General features: G+C 49.0%; 1 protein-coding gene and 1 long non-coding RNA gene across 3 annotated transcripts in view; one reads left to right on the plus strand and one right to left on the minus strand.

The window, feature by feature from the left end:
* Positions 1-1,766: 1,766 nt before the first annotated feature.
* Positions 1,767-7,992, minus strand: LOC133271437 (uncharacterized). The gene is made up of 2 exons (XR_009744145.1): positions 7,293-7,992; positions 1,767-6,758 (listed from the first exon to the last, which is right to left on the minus strand). It is a non-coding gene; the product is annotated as an uncharacterized LOC133271437 (long non-coding RNA).
* A 402-nt stretch (positions 7,993-8,394) lies between these two features.
* LHFPL6 (LHFPL tetraspan subfamily member 6) overlaps positions 8,395-14,924 on the plus strand; it is a 140,076-nt gene continuing 133,546 nt past the window's right edge. For both annotated transcript variants that reach the window (XM_061457446.1, XM_061457447.1), the window contains exons 1-2: positions 8,395-8,503; positions 10,903-11,461. In XM_061457446.1, coding sequence (XP_061313430.1) covers positions 11,077-11,461 — 385 coding nt within the window. In that variant the 5' untranslated portion in view covers positions 8,395-8,503; positions 10,903-11,076. The remainder of the gene's footprint in view (positions 8,504-10,902; positions 11,462-14,924) is intronic.

Raw genomic sequence — 14,924 nt, forward strand, 5'->3', positions numbered from 1 at the left:
TAGCCACACAGGTCTCCTGGCCCTCTTCCTTGACTTCCTACGTGTCGAGATGCTCCGATCTTGAGCTCGGAAAAAGCAATCCTTGAATGTCAACCAACTATCTTGGGCCCCTTTACCTTCAAGCAGCCTTGCCCATGGGATTTCCCCTAGCAATTGCTTGAAAAGGCCAAAGTTTGCCCTGCTAAAGTCCAGGGTTGCAATTCTACTTGGTATTCTACTAGTCCTGCCACACAAGATCCTGAATTCCACCATCTCGTGGTTGCTGCAACCAAGGCAGCCCTCAACCCTTACTGCTTCAACCAGACCCTCCTTGTTAGTGAGGATGAGATCCAGCAGTGCTCCTCTCCTGGTTGGCTCATCCACCATTTGCAGGAGGAAGTTATCATCCATACACTGGAGGAACCTCCTGGACTGTGGCTGGGTTGCTGAGTGGTCCTTCCAGCAAACATCAGGGAAGTTAAAATCCCCCACGACGACCACGGCTTGTGACTGTGAGGCCACTCTCAGCTGCCTGCAGAAGGCCTCGTCAACTTCCTCACCCTGATCTGGTGGTCTGTAACAGACACCTACGACAGTATCCCCCCTGCCAGGCTGCCCCTTAATTCTCACCCACAGACTCTCAACTAGCTCGTCATCTGTCCCTGGACAGAACTCGGTGCATTGTAGTTGCTCCCGCACATAAAGAGCAACCCCACCACCCCGCCTGGCTGGCCTGTCTTTCCTGGAAAGGACATAGCCCTCCATGACTATATTCCAGTCATGTGAGCTGTCCCACCACGTCTCTGTAATTGCCACCAGATCATTGTCTCCTGACTTAACACAGGTTTCCAACTCCTCCTGCTTATTTCCCATGCTGCGCACATCGGTGTACAGACATTCCAGGGAGCGAGCTGAGCACACCGATTTCAGCCTAGGATTATAGGAGGCCTCCCAGTCTTCATCAATTCTGGAGTGCTGCCCTACTGGGGCAAGCCCAGCTACAACCCCATCCCCCTTCGAATCTAGTTTAAAGCTCTCCAAATGAGCCCTGCTAATTCGTGCCCCAGCATCCTTTTGCCTCTGTGAGATAAACCTTTCCCACTTGTCATTGTCCAGACTGGTGCCCTATAAAACCAGCCGTTATCAAAGAATCCAAAGCCCTGCCTGTAGCACCAGTCTCAAAGCCAATTGTTTATGAACTGAATCTTCCCATTCCTTCCCACATCATCAGTGGAGGATGGAAGGAGTGAGGAGAAGATCACTTGAGCCCCAGACTCTTTGACCATCCGCCCCAAGGATGCCCATTCATGGATGGGTATTGCAGTGTACATTAGAAGAAATAAGATGGTTGCAAAGAAAGAGGAAAGACAACTCTCACTGCATCAGATAGGAAGGATGCAATGACTTCCTGAATTTGTCCTCTTCACCACTGCCTCTGCCACATTCTGCCTCATTTTCCTTTACATGGTTAAAGAGCTCAGCAATAGGCAGTTCTTCAATATGCAGAGCTACCACAGAGTCCTTTCTTCTTAAATGTGAAAGTGGCTTAGCAAATATAGAATCATAGAACAGTTAAGGTTGGAAAGGACCTTAGGATCATCTAGTTCCAACCCCCCTGCCATGGGCAGGGACACCTCACACTAAACCATGCCACCCAAGGATCTGTCCAACCTGGCCTTGAACACCACCAGGGATGGAGCATTCACAACCTCCCTGGGCAAATTCACAGCCTACCTACTCTAAGGACAGCTTATGGTGTATATTTGAGTGAAGGAATTTTTGTTTAAAAAAAAATAGTCCTTGGTTTAATGGGTAATTTCCCTTGAAAATGGTAAACTGCAAATTAAATGGCAAAAAGCAATTAATTATTGAAATGATAATATCCTTATAAAGGTTAAGAGGTAATATAAATGAAGTTCCTGTGAGCATATTAATGGAATTACTATCTTCCCCCTTATAAGTGGCAACTGTAACGACCTTGCTAATTAGCTATTTCAGCAGGAAATATTGAAATATGTAGTTATATTGCAGAAGCACAATCTATGACTAGGTTATTTTGCTACTACATAATACAGAGAGAACCCTTCTACATGCAGTGAAGAGCTCTTCCCAGAGCATGCAGCTTTTGGTGGAAACAAGAAACTATGCATTTGAATGACATAGGAAGAACAACTTCTAATTTGAAGGATAACATGAGTCAAAGCAAAAGATTTAACACAGACACACAGTCCAAGATACACCTCTCTTCAGCTCACTGCAGCCTCCCTGTGAGCACAAGGCATGGCCAGAACATGATTTGACCCACTGTGGCTGAATAGGAACCTGTTGCTCCCCAGGCACAGGTAGCCTGGGCTCTACAACCCAGTCTGGGTCTCAGGTACTCCCTGTGCAATATCTGTAATATATGGAGGTATACTTTTATAATACAAAAATGCATAGCCATGTAGGTATATGAATACTATATATACTGGATTTTCTATTGACAAGTCTTTTAGAAAGCTTTAAAAAATGAGCTTAGCTCTTCCCCCACTGAGAACATGTTTTGGACATTGATACATGGCAAAGTGGGCACTGTTTGCATTTCAGCTGACAAGAGATGGCATTCCAATTTTCCTGTGAATGAATCTGTGGGAGATGACAGGGGTTCACCCTGCATGGAACCACCTGAGAGCTGTACAAACCTCAGAGGTATGATGGGGAGTAAATGAGCTTCCACTTGTAGAACAAATTGGCCTTTGTCCCCAACAAAAGGATTTTCATCTTCCCTTTCTAAAAACCCCAGAAATCATTAGCGTCATCCTTGGGAATGTGATCTAATATAGTGACCTAGATGCAAATGATTGCTAGAGCTCAAGGGGCGAAGCAGCTCAGCTCCAGTTCTGTGGCAAAAGGCTGGGGGGAGGAACATGGCCCTGCCTTCTATCCCCATCTCAGATACACATGGTTTATGCAAACTGTGACACTAAAGCCACTGTTGCAGGTTGTGCAAAGGCACCTCAGGAAACTCAAGATAATGGCACAGGGCTATTAGAAATCATTCAAACTTTGTGTAAAACAGAAACAAGCTCTGCTCTCTGCCCCCACTTTTCATGCGCACGTCTTTGTCTGCAGCCCGCACCAAATGCTTCAGCAGGAAGAAAGACCAAATCCCCTGCTATTTCCACAGAGCCCAGGAGGTGTGAAGCCTACCTGTGCTTGCAGGCTGGCCTGTCCCCTTTTCCACCACTTCTCCATGCCCTCCCTGTCCTGGACACCCAGCGAGTGCCACTTCAGCAGCACCAAGCGCCACTACAGCCTCTACTGCACTTGGGCACCCTATGGGGCTAACTTGAGGAGCAGCCTGCTTCTGGCCCTGGTTTTAAAATGTGACTCTCAGCTTAAAGCTGATCCCTAACTGAGGCTTTAAATTAAACAGGAAAATCTTCTTCTGGTTGCATGCGTCCTTAAAAAATCTTTTTTCTGTGAACACACATGCCGTGAAATGCAAGAAAACACTGTGGCAATACCTGCTTGCAGCACATTCCCCACATCTTTATTTAATAGTGTCAAGGGAAAACAGACAGATGTTCCCCCGGTAAATAAGATGCCACAATTAAATTATTTGTATTGGTTCTATATGCAGAGAAAACATGCTGTCAGTTTCTTACCAGGAAATTACTCATTCATCATCCAGACATTCCTTATTTTTCAAAGTCCACTTGGGGACAGTGGAAATTTAGGATTGAAATCATCTGCGTTTTTCCTGAGTTTGTGCAGGACTAAGCCAATTCCCTGTTGAAGGAGGATGAGTCTGGGACCCGTCATCCCAGAGCTGTCACCTTGGCAGTGTCTGCGAGAGCAGAGCAGGCATTCCTTCCTTCAGCTGTGAGGCTGGTGCAGAATAAACCTCTCTGGCCTCTCCCAGAGCCACCAGGCTTGTCAGCAGAAGGGCACAAAGAAACAATCAGTAGCTTGATTTGCTGTAGCTACTATTTTAGAGCCTTGTAAAATGCAGATCACCTGGTGGCTTTTATATAATAGATAAGTAATAATTTTCTAAAGCTGAAACAACATAAGGAGGGTTTATGGCAAATAATAAAGGATGTTTCCTTTTTCTTATGTTACACTGACAAGTTGTTTGTATGTGCATGTGTGTTGGTTAACAGACTGATGTTAACAACAGCGTTATATCCAGTAAGACAACTGTCCTCCAGAAATGTGTTCTGTTCATATACTGTCAGTAAGATGATTTATAAAAATTGTCACCACAAAAATAAGCACTAATCATAATGCATTTTTGGAATGGAAGTGGAGAGAGGATTTTTTGTTCAGAGCTAAGTTTTTAGGTCAGGATTCAGGTTTTGATGTCAGCCCCAGTTCTTGGGAGTCTATTTCCTTCCACAGTAGAAAACATGCAATGTGTTTGACATGGAAAAGACACTACATGGATGTGCTGACTTGAATTTGTTTTCTTACCTTCCTCAGAGAAATTTGCAGGTGTTAGACTTGCAGTTCTCTTTTTCTGCCTATTTAGTTGATTTTGTTTTTTCCCAGCTGCTGGGATTGGACGTATTTCAGGCAAATATATTAATTATCAGATGATTTTCCTAGCAATACTTGTCTGTTTGGTTTTTAGTGACTGTATTTGAATAATTGGGTTGACTTTCTGCTGCTCCCAGTATGTAGCCTCAAGTCTATTGTTGTGCCTACACCTTTCTTTTTCATTTGAAATCAAGTACAGACATGACCTGAAGATCCAGTTTTGTAAGATGCTCGGAACCATGTCTGCATGATCACTCTCCTGCAGACCACACAAGAGAAAACCAGGTGGTGGCCTGCAAGATAAAAACGTCTTGTTTCTTTTTATTGTCAAAGACTGAAGAATAAGATGGAGGTTTGGTAACTGCTTCATTTTCCTCATAGTTTGGGAACATACATATTTCCCTATGGCATTTTATAGACAGTGGATTGTCTTACAGGATATGCTGTGATGGAAGAGTCTGTGGCCGAGCCTGTGATGTGTATTGTTCCCTGTGATGTGAGGATTGAGTTAGGTCCAGTGACAGGATTTTCTGCCTTTATTCTGCTGCTCTGATGAGCTCCATCAAGTCTGTAGGGCCCCAGCTGTAACAGCAGCTTAGTCAATGGGTTAGGGAGAAGAAAAATGGTAAAATCTATAGGCATATTTCCCCGTATCCCTACCAGGGTAGTTTTCTGACAGTGTATTCATGGGTGTTTGATCCACTCTGACTTCCAGAGGCTCCAGCAGTGGGGAATCTGGGACTCAGGTTCCCGTGACCAACTCTGAAGCATATTCTCTTAAATTTCAAAACACTAAAACCAGTTTTTAAACCAGCTGCTATTTCAGTATAGAGAAGACCTTGGGGACTGTGACTTTTATCGCTCTGCTCTGAGGAGGTCTATCTGCTTTCGTGGTTACAAAAGGGACTGTGGATCCTGAAGCACTACGTGATAACTCCCGTTTTCTTTCAGACAGGCTAGATGTGATTGAAATATTTCTGCTAACTTTCCCAGCAGAAATACTTCTAAGAACAATGTTCTCTGAAAGGGGAGCAAATGCAGATACAGTTGAAGCGTGCTGTGTTGTAAACCTTAGGAAAAAAAATGGAATGAGAATTTGGATGTTAATTTATCCACACAATGTGTTTGTTTCTAATCAAAACAAAACTCCTCTGACAGAAAATGGATGGTGAAATAATGCTTATTGCCCTACAAGTGCTGAAGTTATGCAGCCAGCTTGTGGGGGCATTCAGAGACAGTTGGCAAGATAAGATGCTTCAGGAGAGATGTAGAATTCAGCGTACAGTTTCTGTGAGGGAATGCAGGATGGCAGCAGCTCAGGGCATGAATGTAAAGGCCATATAAGGGAAGTAAATGAACTGCTGTAGAGATGCCATTAGCCAAGCAAACACTGACTTGGGGACCTTGGTGTATACCATGGAAGGTATAAATTGCATAAAGAAATGCATACTGGTTTGCTTCTCCCTAGGTTTATAAAGCCAGTTTTAACCAAGACACTGTTCACATGTGTGAAACAAAGTTTTTCCACAATTTTAATGCCAAGCAATTTCTACTCATGTCTAATCCCAACACATGCCTAATTTAGACACATTTATCAAAATTCCATTATAAGCAAGGCCCCTGGCCAAGGAAAGAATGTCAGACTGGGTCTTTAAATAATTGTGGGGTTAATAACAGTACTTGATTTTTCTCCTTCTTTACACCAATAGCACAGCTCAAGTGACACAGGGAGCTTAGTATCCCTGCTATTTCAGGCCCTGGTACAATGAATAGCAGGAGGTAAAACACCTGACTGAGCTAGGTGAAGGCATGCAAGCAGTAAATGAAGAGTGTCTATACTCATGGAACACTGCACAGCTCCCTGCCAAAGAAGAGACCTGAGAGCCAATGTGCTCTCAGAGGTGGAGGCTTGGCACCAGGCAGAAAGCTGATTTGAGGGGAGGGTGCTAGAATGGTATGCTGTGGAGCAGGCTCCAGCTCTCAGCCTTGGGAAAGTCACACCAGCTCTCTTTCTGCCCGTCACGCCGTGGGCACATCCACATTCATGTTTTGGTGTGGATCAAGGGCACGCTTTTGAAGTAAATCTCCAGATCAGCCTCACCAGGCTGTGGTTCACTGAGCAGTGGTGAGTACACAAAGTGGGTGCAGAGGGCACTGAGGCAGAATTCAAGCTCCAGGACTGCATCTGACGTGTTGTGAGTGCTCATGGGGCCCTCAGTCCATAGACCCAGGTTGGAGTAAATCTGAAAAATAAGACCCTGTGGAAAAGTGTGAACATATTCAGGTCCTCAACACCAACCGATCGGATCAGACTAATCCACATTACTCACTAATACAGGTGTATACCATGAGGATATAGCCTAGAGGTAGCCAGGGTAGCATGGCTGTTTTGGGAGTATGCCTTCATTGTCTTCCTTGTGAAACACATTATTGCACATATTCTAGCACTCAGCCTATATTTAACCTAATCCTTTGATTTGAAGCACTTTTCCTTAAAGAATACGCTTGATATGTCGGTATGGAAAACTCGATCTTGCTAGATACATTCCAATCCATTTTTTATCCCTTGAGAAAATATTCATTTTCAGTAGTGTTCTGATTTTAAGACTTTGCATTATGGGGGAAAATTGAAAGTCTTATAAAAAAAACCCCAAACCAATAAAGTGGTTAAGTAATTTAATTCTGAACATGACTGTTGTTACTATTAAATGGTGTAAAAACAGGCTGAGTGCAATAAACCTCATTTCCATTTAGCATTAATAATATTAATGATCAGTACTTAAATCACGTACCATGTTCCAGCACTGAAGAAGAAACATTACAAAAGATATTTTGCATGTCTGGTGCTGACACAATTTAAACCTAGCATAAAAATGTCTTCTCTGTGAAGGAATTTATTCAAGCTGCAGGGCGGAGAAGAAAAAGCCGAATAGGAAATCTCCCTTTCTCCCAGAGGCTCTATGTGCACCATCCCTCCTCGCCCCCAGAAGGCAACCCCTCCCCAAAACTTTCCCACTGAAGACACTCTGGGAAAGGACTGGAGCTGCTGTCTCTCCGCTCGCATTAACCCAGCCGGGATGAGCTGCTGGGTGGTGTGGTCACATTCACTCCCGCTGTAGTCTACCAGGCTCCCGAACTGTTGCTATCAAAATGCTGGATCAGCAGCTCGAATGCAGACAGACAGACAGACACACACACGCCCACCCCCATCAGGAGATTAGCCCGTATTTTCCCATGTAAGGGCTGCAGCCTTCCTCTTGCCTTCTAACACTCCTGCCCTGCCGGCTTTTTCCTCTTCTGCCCTCTGCTCCGGCAGCGGCTCCACCGTTCCCCACACCCCGCAGGCAGCCGCCGAACTGCGGCGGGCGGAGAGGAGCCCGGCGCCGCCGCAGTGCTTCCCGCCGCCCCCAGACCGAGCGGCCCCGGCCCGGCTCGGAGAGCCGTGACCCACCGCTCCGGCCCCCGAGAACCGAGACCCACAGCCCAGCCCCTGCCGGGCTCGGAGAGCCGTGACCCACCGCTCCGGCCCCCGAGACCCACCGCCCCAGCCCCGGCCGGGCTCGGGAAGCAGGGACCCCCACCCCGCTCTGACCCCTCGGAGCAGTGACCTTCACCCGGCCCCGGGAGGGCTCAGGAGAACCCCATTCTTCGCCGTGGTCTGTCCGCTGCTTCTGTCGCCCGGCGGCTCGTCCCCGGCCCCGTCCGCGGCCCCTCAACAGCGCCGTCCGCGGCAGGTCCCGCCCGGGGAGGCGGCGGTGGGGAAAGGGGGAGGAGAGGCGGCGGAGTGCATTGCCTCCAGAGGAATCAAAAGGAGGGAGAGAGGAACGTGCGGAGGAGGGGAGGGGAAGACGGGCCGGGCCGGCGAGGGTCTCCGTCCCGCCCGCCTCGCCTTCGCGCCGGGAGAGTCGCTTGGGGCAGCCGCCACCCGCCGGCCCCACGCCCCGGCTCCGCGCCCATGTGCTCCTGGCAGCCGCGACGGGCAAACCTCGCGCACGGCGTGTCAGTAAGTAGCCCTTCGCCACCCCGGCACCTTCCCGGGCCCGTGCGGCACTCCTGTCACCGAACCTCTCCTGCTCCTCCCGGACCCCTGCTCCTCCCGGACCCCTGAACCCTCTTCCTGTCACGGAGTCCTGACCTGCAGCACTCCCTGCGCTCTGCATCTCCTACATGACTCCGGTTCCCTGATCCCGCAGAACCTCCTTTCCTTCCCGACCCGTGACCACCCTGCGCGGCCACATCTTCTGCAGTCCTTGACCCCCTGCCCCTCCCGGATCCTTCTTCCCCGCATCCCTTGTCTGTTCCACCGGACCCTCCAGACTCCCTTTTCCTCCCGTATCCCCAGTCCTCTTATCCCCTTGCCTTCCCGCATCGTACCCCTCCCGGGCCCCCGTTCTTCCCGGATCTCCCTGCCACCCGGACCGCTTTCCCTTCCCGGCCCCTCTGTCTTCCCGGCTCTACGTCCTCCTGGCCCCCCTGGCCCCCTGCCCTCCCGGCACCTCTGCTTCCCAGCCCTTCCCCGCCCGCATCTCTCTTTCTCTCCCGGACCCCCTTCCCCTCCCAGCCTGCTCCTCCCGAACCCCCAGTTCCCCCAGTTTCTTCCCTGCCCCCCCCCCCCCGGCGCCCCCCCGCATCCCCTGCCCCCTCATCTCCTGCACTTCCGCTCCCCTTCGCACTCTCCCGGTGCCGCGGGCACGACGCCCGGGCGCCCCGCAGCCTTCCCCTCGCATCACCCCAGCGAGTTTTGGTTCGTGGCCGCCGCCTTCCCTCAGGGGGAGCCGGATATCTCCGCCGCCCCCTCCTACCCCTGGAGGGCCGGGAGCGGGGTTTCGGGACCGGAGGGTAGAGCCCACCTTCCCGCAAAACGCCCGGCTGCGGGTTGGCAGCCTCCGGGAGGCAGAGCTGCTGCCCCGCCGCACTCAGCGGGTTGCGCAGTCCTACCCCTGGAGCCTTCATGTTGTGCCTTATTTCCAGCCGTACCTCCTCCCCTGATTTAGGGAATGATCTTCCCCAAGTGCCGTGACCCACTTTGCCTTAGACATGTGGTCCCACGCCAAGACACAGGCAGATTCTTCTCAAGAAGGTGTCTCTGGAAGGATGGAAGCACCCTATGCCCCTCTCTCAAGTTTCTGTCCCCAGGGTTTTGGTGTTTTGCAGGTTGAAAGGCATTTCTGTAAATAGGTGTATACTTCTTGAGTAGCAGCATAGGCCTTTTTTAACATTATAGAAGAGAATTGTCTTTCTTAGTTTTTAAAAGTAAACAAAACTTTTGTGTGGTGCACATGCTTAATTTCACTTACAGACTCCTTCTCTACATTCCCTCCTTGTGCTGAAGTACTATTGTTTTTATTGCCTGTACATGAATTGAATTCACTGATTGGTGTCTAATCACGCTTAGAAGAAAAAGCCCCTGTATAAATAGCTATCGGAATTAATTTGGCAGCAACTGTGAGAAATGATCATAAATTTACAAATACAGTTGGAGTAATGATCCAGCGTGGATTTAACAAGAAAAACACCCCCAACCTCTGGGAAGTAGCACGTGGGTTTCTGTGGCAGTCAAACACACTTAGTCACACTGGTACTGAGCTTAGAGGCTGGGAGTTGTCTGAGGAGGAAGCAGAGAGGTTAAGGCTCCTGGATTTGGGCAGGAAGAGGCAAAGAAGCAAAGGAGCTGGGCTGAGTGTGAACAGGACTATTTTGAGAGACCCTTCTGTTCTAATCATGTGCTGTTTGAGGGTGTGTGTGGGCGAATCCGAAAGATGTAGTGGTGTCTTCATCTACCAGTTTGGGCTCCTGGCACTTCTGGACATCAAGTGATAAAAGGCTCCTTTTTGCACTTAAGATGCAAGCAACGTAAGGGAATGCTGGAAAAATGTCACCTCATAAGACTTTGCTTGCGGGTGTGTTGATGAGGTTTACCTCAGCCACAAAGGTCTGATCTTGAAAAGCCTTAGGCACTGCAAGCAGTTTTGCACTGAAGCTGTGGGGACAGGTATAATGGGAAGCACGTTCCCCAGGCATCGCAAGAGGAAGGCCTGATAGCTAAGGATAAATGAGACCTCGCCTTTTTTCTTTATCCGTATGAAAAGGATCAAGATGTACAGTGAACAGTGAGTAGGCAAGTACACAGGGAGCCCCTGAAGGTGGCTGCAGAGCATTCCTGGATGCACACAGCAGCCTGTGCAAGCCGGGCTGCTTCCCACCACTGTCCCACCGACCCAGCAGCTGGTATCACTGACATCAATACTAGCCGCTGCCTGCAAGGATGGGGCAGTAAATGAAATGTCTTAATGAAAAGTCGTGTGGGAAGGAAAAGCACTCTGGCAGGTAAACAATTTTTTTCTCTAATGTATTACTGAACTTGCATTTTTCTCCTTTTTTTTTTATGTTATTTAATTATAGGGACCTTTGACTTCATGATGGGAGGAAACATCCCCCTGGCTGTAAGGATCCGAGCTTCTCCCAGCGTGAGGATTTGTCAAGGCTGAGAGACTTCGGATTATCCATAAACAGCTCTAAAACACACAGCTGCTTTTCTGTCTCCCCATCACGAGGGGTCTTGGAGGAAATACAGAGATGGCCTCCAGCCTCACCTGTGCCGGTGTTGTCTGGGCCTTCCTCTCCTTCCTCTGTGCCGCTGCCTCCTGCGTGGGTTTCTTCATGCCCTACTGGCTCCTGGGGTCTCAGCTGGAGAAATCGGTTTCATTCGGCACTTTCCGGAGGTGTTCCTACCCAGTGCGGGATGAGAGCCGCCAGACAACCGTGATGGTGGAGCAGTGCGGCCGCTATGCCTCCTTCCAGGCCATCCCGAGTGCCGAGTGGAGGATCTGCACGGTGGTGACGGGCCTGGGCTGTGGGCTGCTCCTCTTGGTGGCCCTCACAGCACTCATGGGCTGCTGTGTGTCCGAGCTCATCTCCAGGACCGTGGGCAGGGTGGCAGGAGGCATCCAGTTCCTGGGGGGTAAGTGCTCATGTGGGGAGGGGATGAGGGTGTCTGAAGACTCCACTGGTGCTTGGGGACAAGGAGGGGATGAGCCAAACTTTCTGCTGGTGAGTGAGGCCACTTGGCTCCCTTGGTGGTTGAGCTGGTTGTCTGGATGTGGCCCAAAGACACAGCCACCTTTGGTCACTCTCCTGTGCTCAAGTCCCTGCTTGGTCATTGTGCAGCCTTTGAGAGTTGCATGGCAAGTTGACTTCTGTGGGCTGTCATCTTCACAGTGGTTTTGTGGGCTGTAGTTTATAGCAGAGCTCTGCCAGGATGGCAGTACCTGGAGAAGCAATGGGACTGCAGAGCTCCATGGAGCATTATGGTTTTGGAGTGGAGAGGCTGTGTTATGTGGGAACATCTTTCTCCTTCCTACCCTATCCCTGGCAGAGCTCCCTCCACCTCTGCTGTCTGCATCTGCATAGATCTGACACAAGTCCGTGGCCAAGGTTTGAGGTGGGGGATTGCTTATCCCTGGTAGGGGTGTCCCACCGTCTCCCAGAAGGAGCCCTGCCAGGCTGCCTGACCCACGCTGCGCTCTGATGGTGCCGCAGGTTTGTTGAGTCCATAAGCGTGAGAGAATTGCCTCCTCTCCTTTTTTTAGCTTGTAATTGTACAGAGTATTTGTAACTGTGAAGTGTTTGAAGAGTATGAGACAATAAACAGGATCCTCGAGTGTGTTTTTTTATAGGGCAGTTTTCCCAGTAAATCATCACTCTCTTGTCATTGGTGACATGCGGCTCACTGGCACTCACTTTTGCCTGGTGCAAGTGCTCCACCGCCCCTGTGTGTTTGCTCCCATAAAGGGATGTGTTCCCTTGAGCTTTGGGTGCAGGTGCCAGTGTTCTGGGTGCCCTGCAGTGTCTGGTCCCAGCTAGGGACCCTGGCTCATGCCCTGCAGGAGCAGGCTACAGAGGGACCGAACAGAAACTTGCCCACAAGGGCAGTGTGGATACATCCCAAGTCTGCAGCCCCAAGGAAGCACAGGACAAAAACTCTGCTACTGTCCAGCTCAGGGCAGACAAATGAGGCAAGGAAAGGGCCCTGTGCCAAGCCTCCAGACAATGCCAGCACAGTTCAGTCCTGGCCACGGGCAGCTCTGCCTCCAACTTTTTGAGTAGTTTCTGCACTTCAGAGCAAGCCAACCCTATCATTTCACCCTTCCCTCAGCTTTGCAATGCACAGGCCTTCCTGTGTTTAATCTGTCTGACAATTAGAAGGTGCAACAGCTGCTAGAGAGTTAACTCTGCTGAGAGCTACAGCTTCTTGAAGCCTGCCCCATTATAGGATCCAGGCAGGCATCCAGGGGATGGAGGGGATTTTCTGTTTGGTGACACTCTGCAAGCCCACTCGGTCTAGCTATTTTCACTCAGAGCCATCACAGGCTTGTGCTATAACCACCCCCCTCTTTCCAGCTGCTGGCTTGGCTCATCTGGTTTAGAGTTTAGCTCCTTTCTCTCTGGTGGCAGTGCTCTCCTGCCTGCCCATGGAGCGGGACCGCCCGTGCCTGTGTCTGCTGACAGCCGTCCCAGCAAACATGGCAGCTCCATCGGTGAGCGGCTGGCTGGGGGACATGGGAGGAACCCCGCTCCCCATGACATGGTGTGGGCTGGATGCATGCACCATTCTCTGAGGCGGGATGGTGGCTGCTGTGCAGGGAGGTTAGAGGTCCCTTCAGACCCTACCATGTCCGTTCCCAGAGCTTGTTCCCAGCTGACCAGGCAGCATTCCATCCTGCCTGGAGGGGCATGAACAGGCAGTGCTTGTCCTCTGTAGGTGACATATCAAAGAAATGTGAACTTGTGATATGAAAATTGCCAACAACTTTGCATGTCTGATTTTCTCCTCTACTGCCTTTTATGGTTGTCTCTCATTTCACTCAGCACTGCTGGAAGTGTGTATGAAACGAACCAAGTGAGAACCTGTCAGTTCTTAACCTGCTTAAAAACCAACTGTGGGGACATGAGGGAGAGGCCAGGTGGTGAAGGCCAGTAATTTGGATGAACTGAAGGGACATATTAGGGTAAAGATCAGATCCTTACATCCTTGATCAGATCCTTAGCTGCTATAAATAAGTATAGTATCACTGTTTAAGTGATGTGACTACATTTATTCAGATGTCTAACACAGACACTATAATTATTAGGTTGTTTTATGTCAAGATAGCCACAAGCTGTTCACTTTATTTACTAACCAGGAATGCCAGCTCTTTGTTCCCTGTACTACAGCTGTAGGTTTACTTATATACCACAGCATGTGCTTTGAATATGTCTAAGTGGCAGTACAGTGACTAATTCTGCTTGGTCTCCACTTGGAGATCTAACCAAATATAACTATCATATATATATGCATTTTGATGGGGGGGGGGGGGGGGAGAGCCCTGTCCTATCTTTATATGAAGAAAAAACCCTGGGGTAATAAGCAGCCCACTGAGTGATGCTATTTTGTGTTAGGGCAAGGAGACGGCTAGGCAGTTTCACTTTCTTTCTGTCTGAGTCACCTGTACCAAGACACTGCTCCTGTTCTAGTGGTGGAGGGTGAGCACTGAAATAAACCATATTTCTCTTGAAATTAGAAACCAGCATAAAGACATGCTCAGGGTAGCTAGTTTATGGCTTTAGTAGTGTTTCATGAGTCCAGGATCCAAGTAATTTTCTCAGCATGATTTAAAAACATGGACTTGGTGAAGACCTAAGCCAATTGACAGTAGAGTGTTGTGGGAAGCCCATGAGTGGGTGAGATTTGCAAGCCTCTGAAGCTGTGGTGAGCCAAAGCACTAAGGCTGCTAAAACTAACTTACTTCCACAATGGAAGCATTTTTACTACTGGGAAGAGGTGGCAGAGAGGTTTGCTTACCAGAGGTGGTAAGCAAGCAGCCTGATCCTTTCCTTCTAGCAGTATGAAGGAGTAGTAACTCCAAGTAGGTCAGTGGAATAGCACCTGTATAAAGGCAGTGCAGCCCGCACTAGAGAAACGGTGCCAAGGTTTTACAGCTGGGATTTCCCCGAGTTGTATGTGGAAGCTCATGGGAGTGAATTATTCATGCATGCTTATACCATAAATCTGCTCTTATCATAAAAATTGAATGGCAGAACTTGCAAGAATTGCAGCTCCATGCGGAGTCAGAACGGCTCTTTAGATACTGTTTGATCTTACACACTTAGTTTGTATTTGCTATTTCAGATAATCCTGGCTACAGAGCATGCATGTATTTTAAGATGATTTGGGGATGATACACGCTGAGTTTCTGTTCCTACCAGGAAGATTGCATCATAGACTTTTCCTCCCATTTGCAATTATGGGAACCGCTTCCTTTCCCATGCATGGTCATGTGGCAGCTCTGTAGTCATTACAGCAATTGCTTAGATGAAAAACAATGCTAATTTTAGCTTTTTCTAACACAGTTTGGTGGTGGGCAACAAGAAGTAGGCAACACCCC

The sequence above is a fragment of the Pezoporus flaviventris genome, unplaced genomic scaffold (genome assembly GCF_033815535.1).
Source record: "Pezoporus flaviventris isolate CSIRO_AGI_PZ_B2104156 unplaced genomic scaffold, CSIRO_AGI_Pfla_v1 ptg000025l, whole genome shotgun sequence".
In the NCBI taxonomy this organism is placed as follows: Eukaryota; Metazoa; Chordata; class Aves; order Psittaciformes; family Psittacidae; genus Pezoporus; species Pezoporus flaviventris.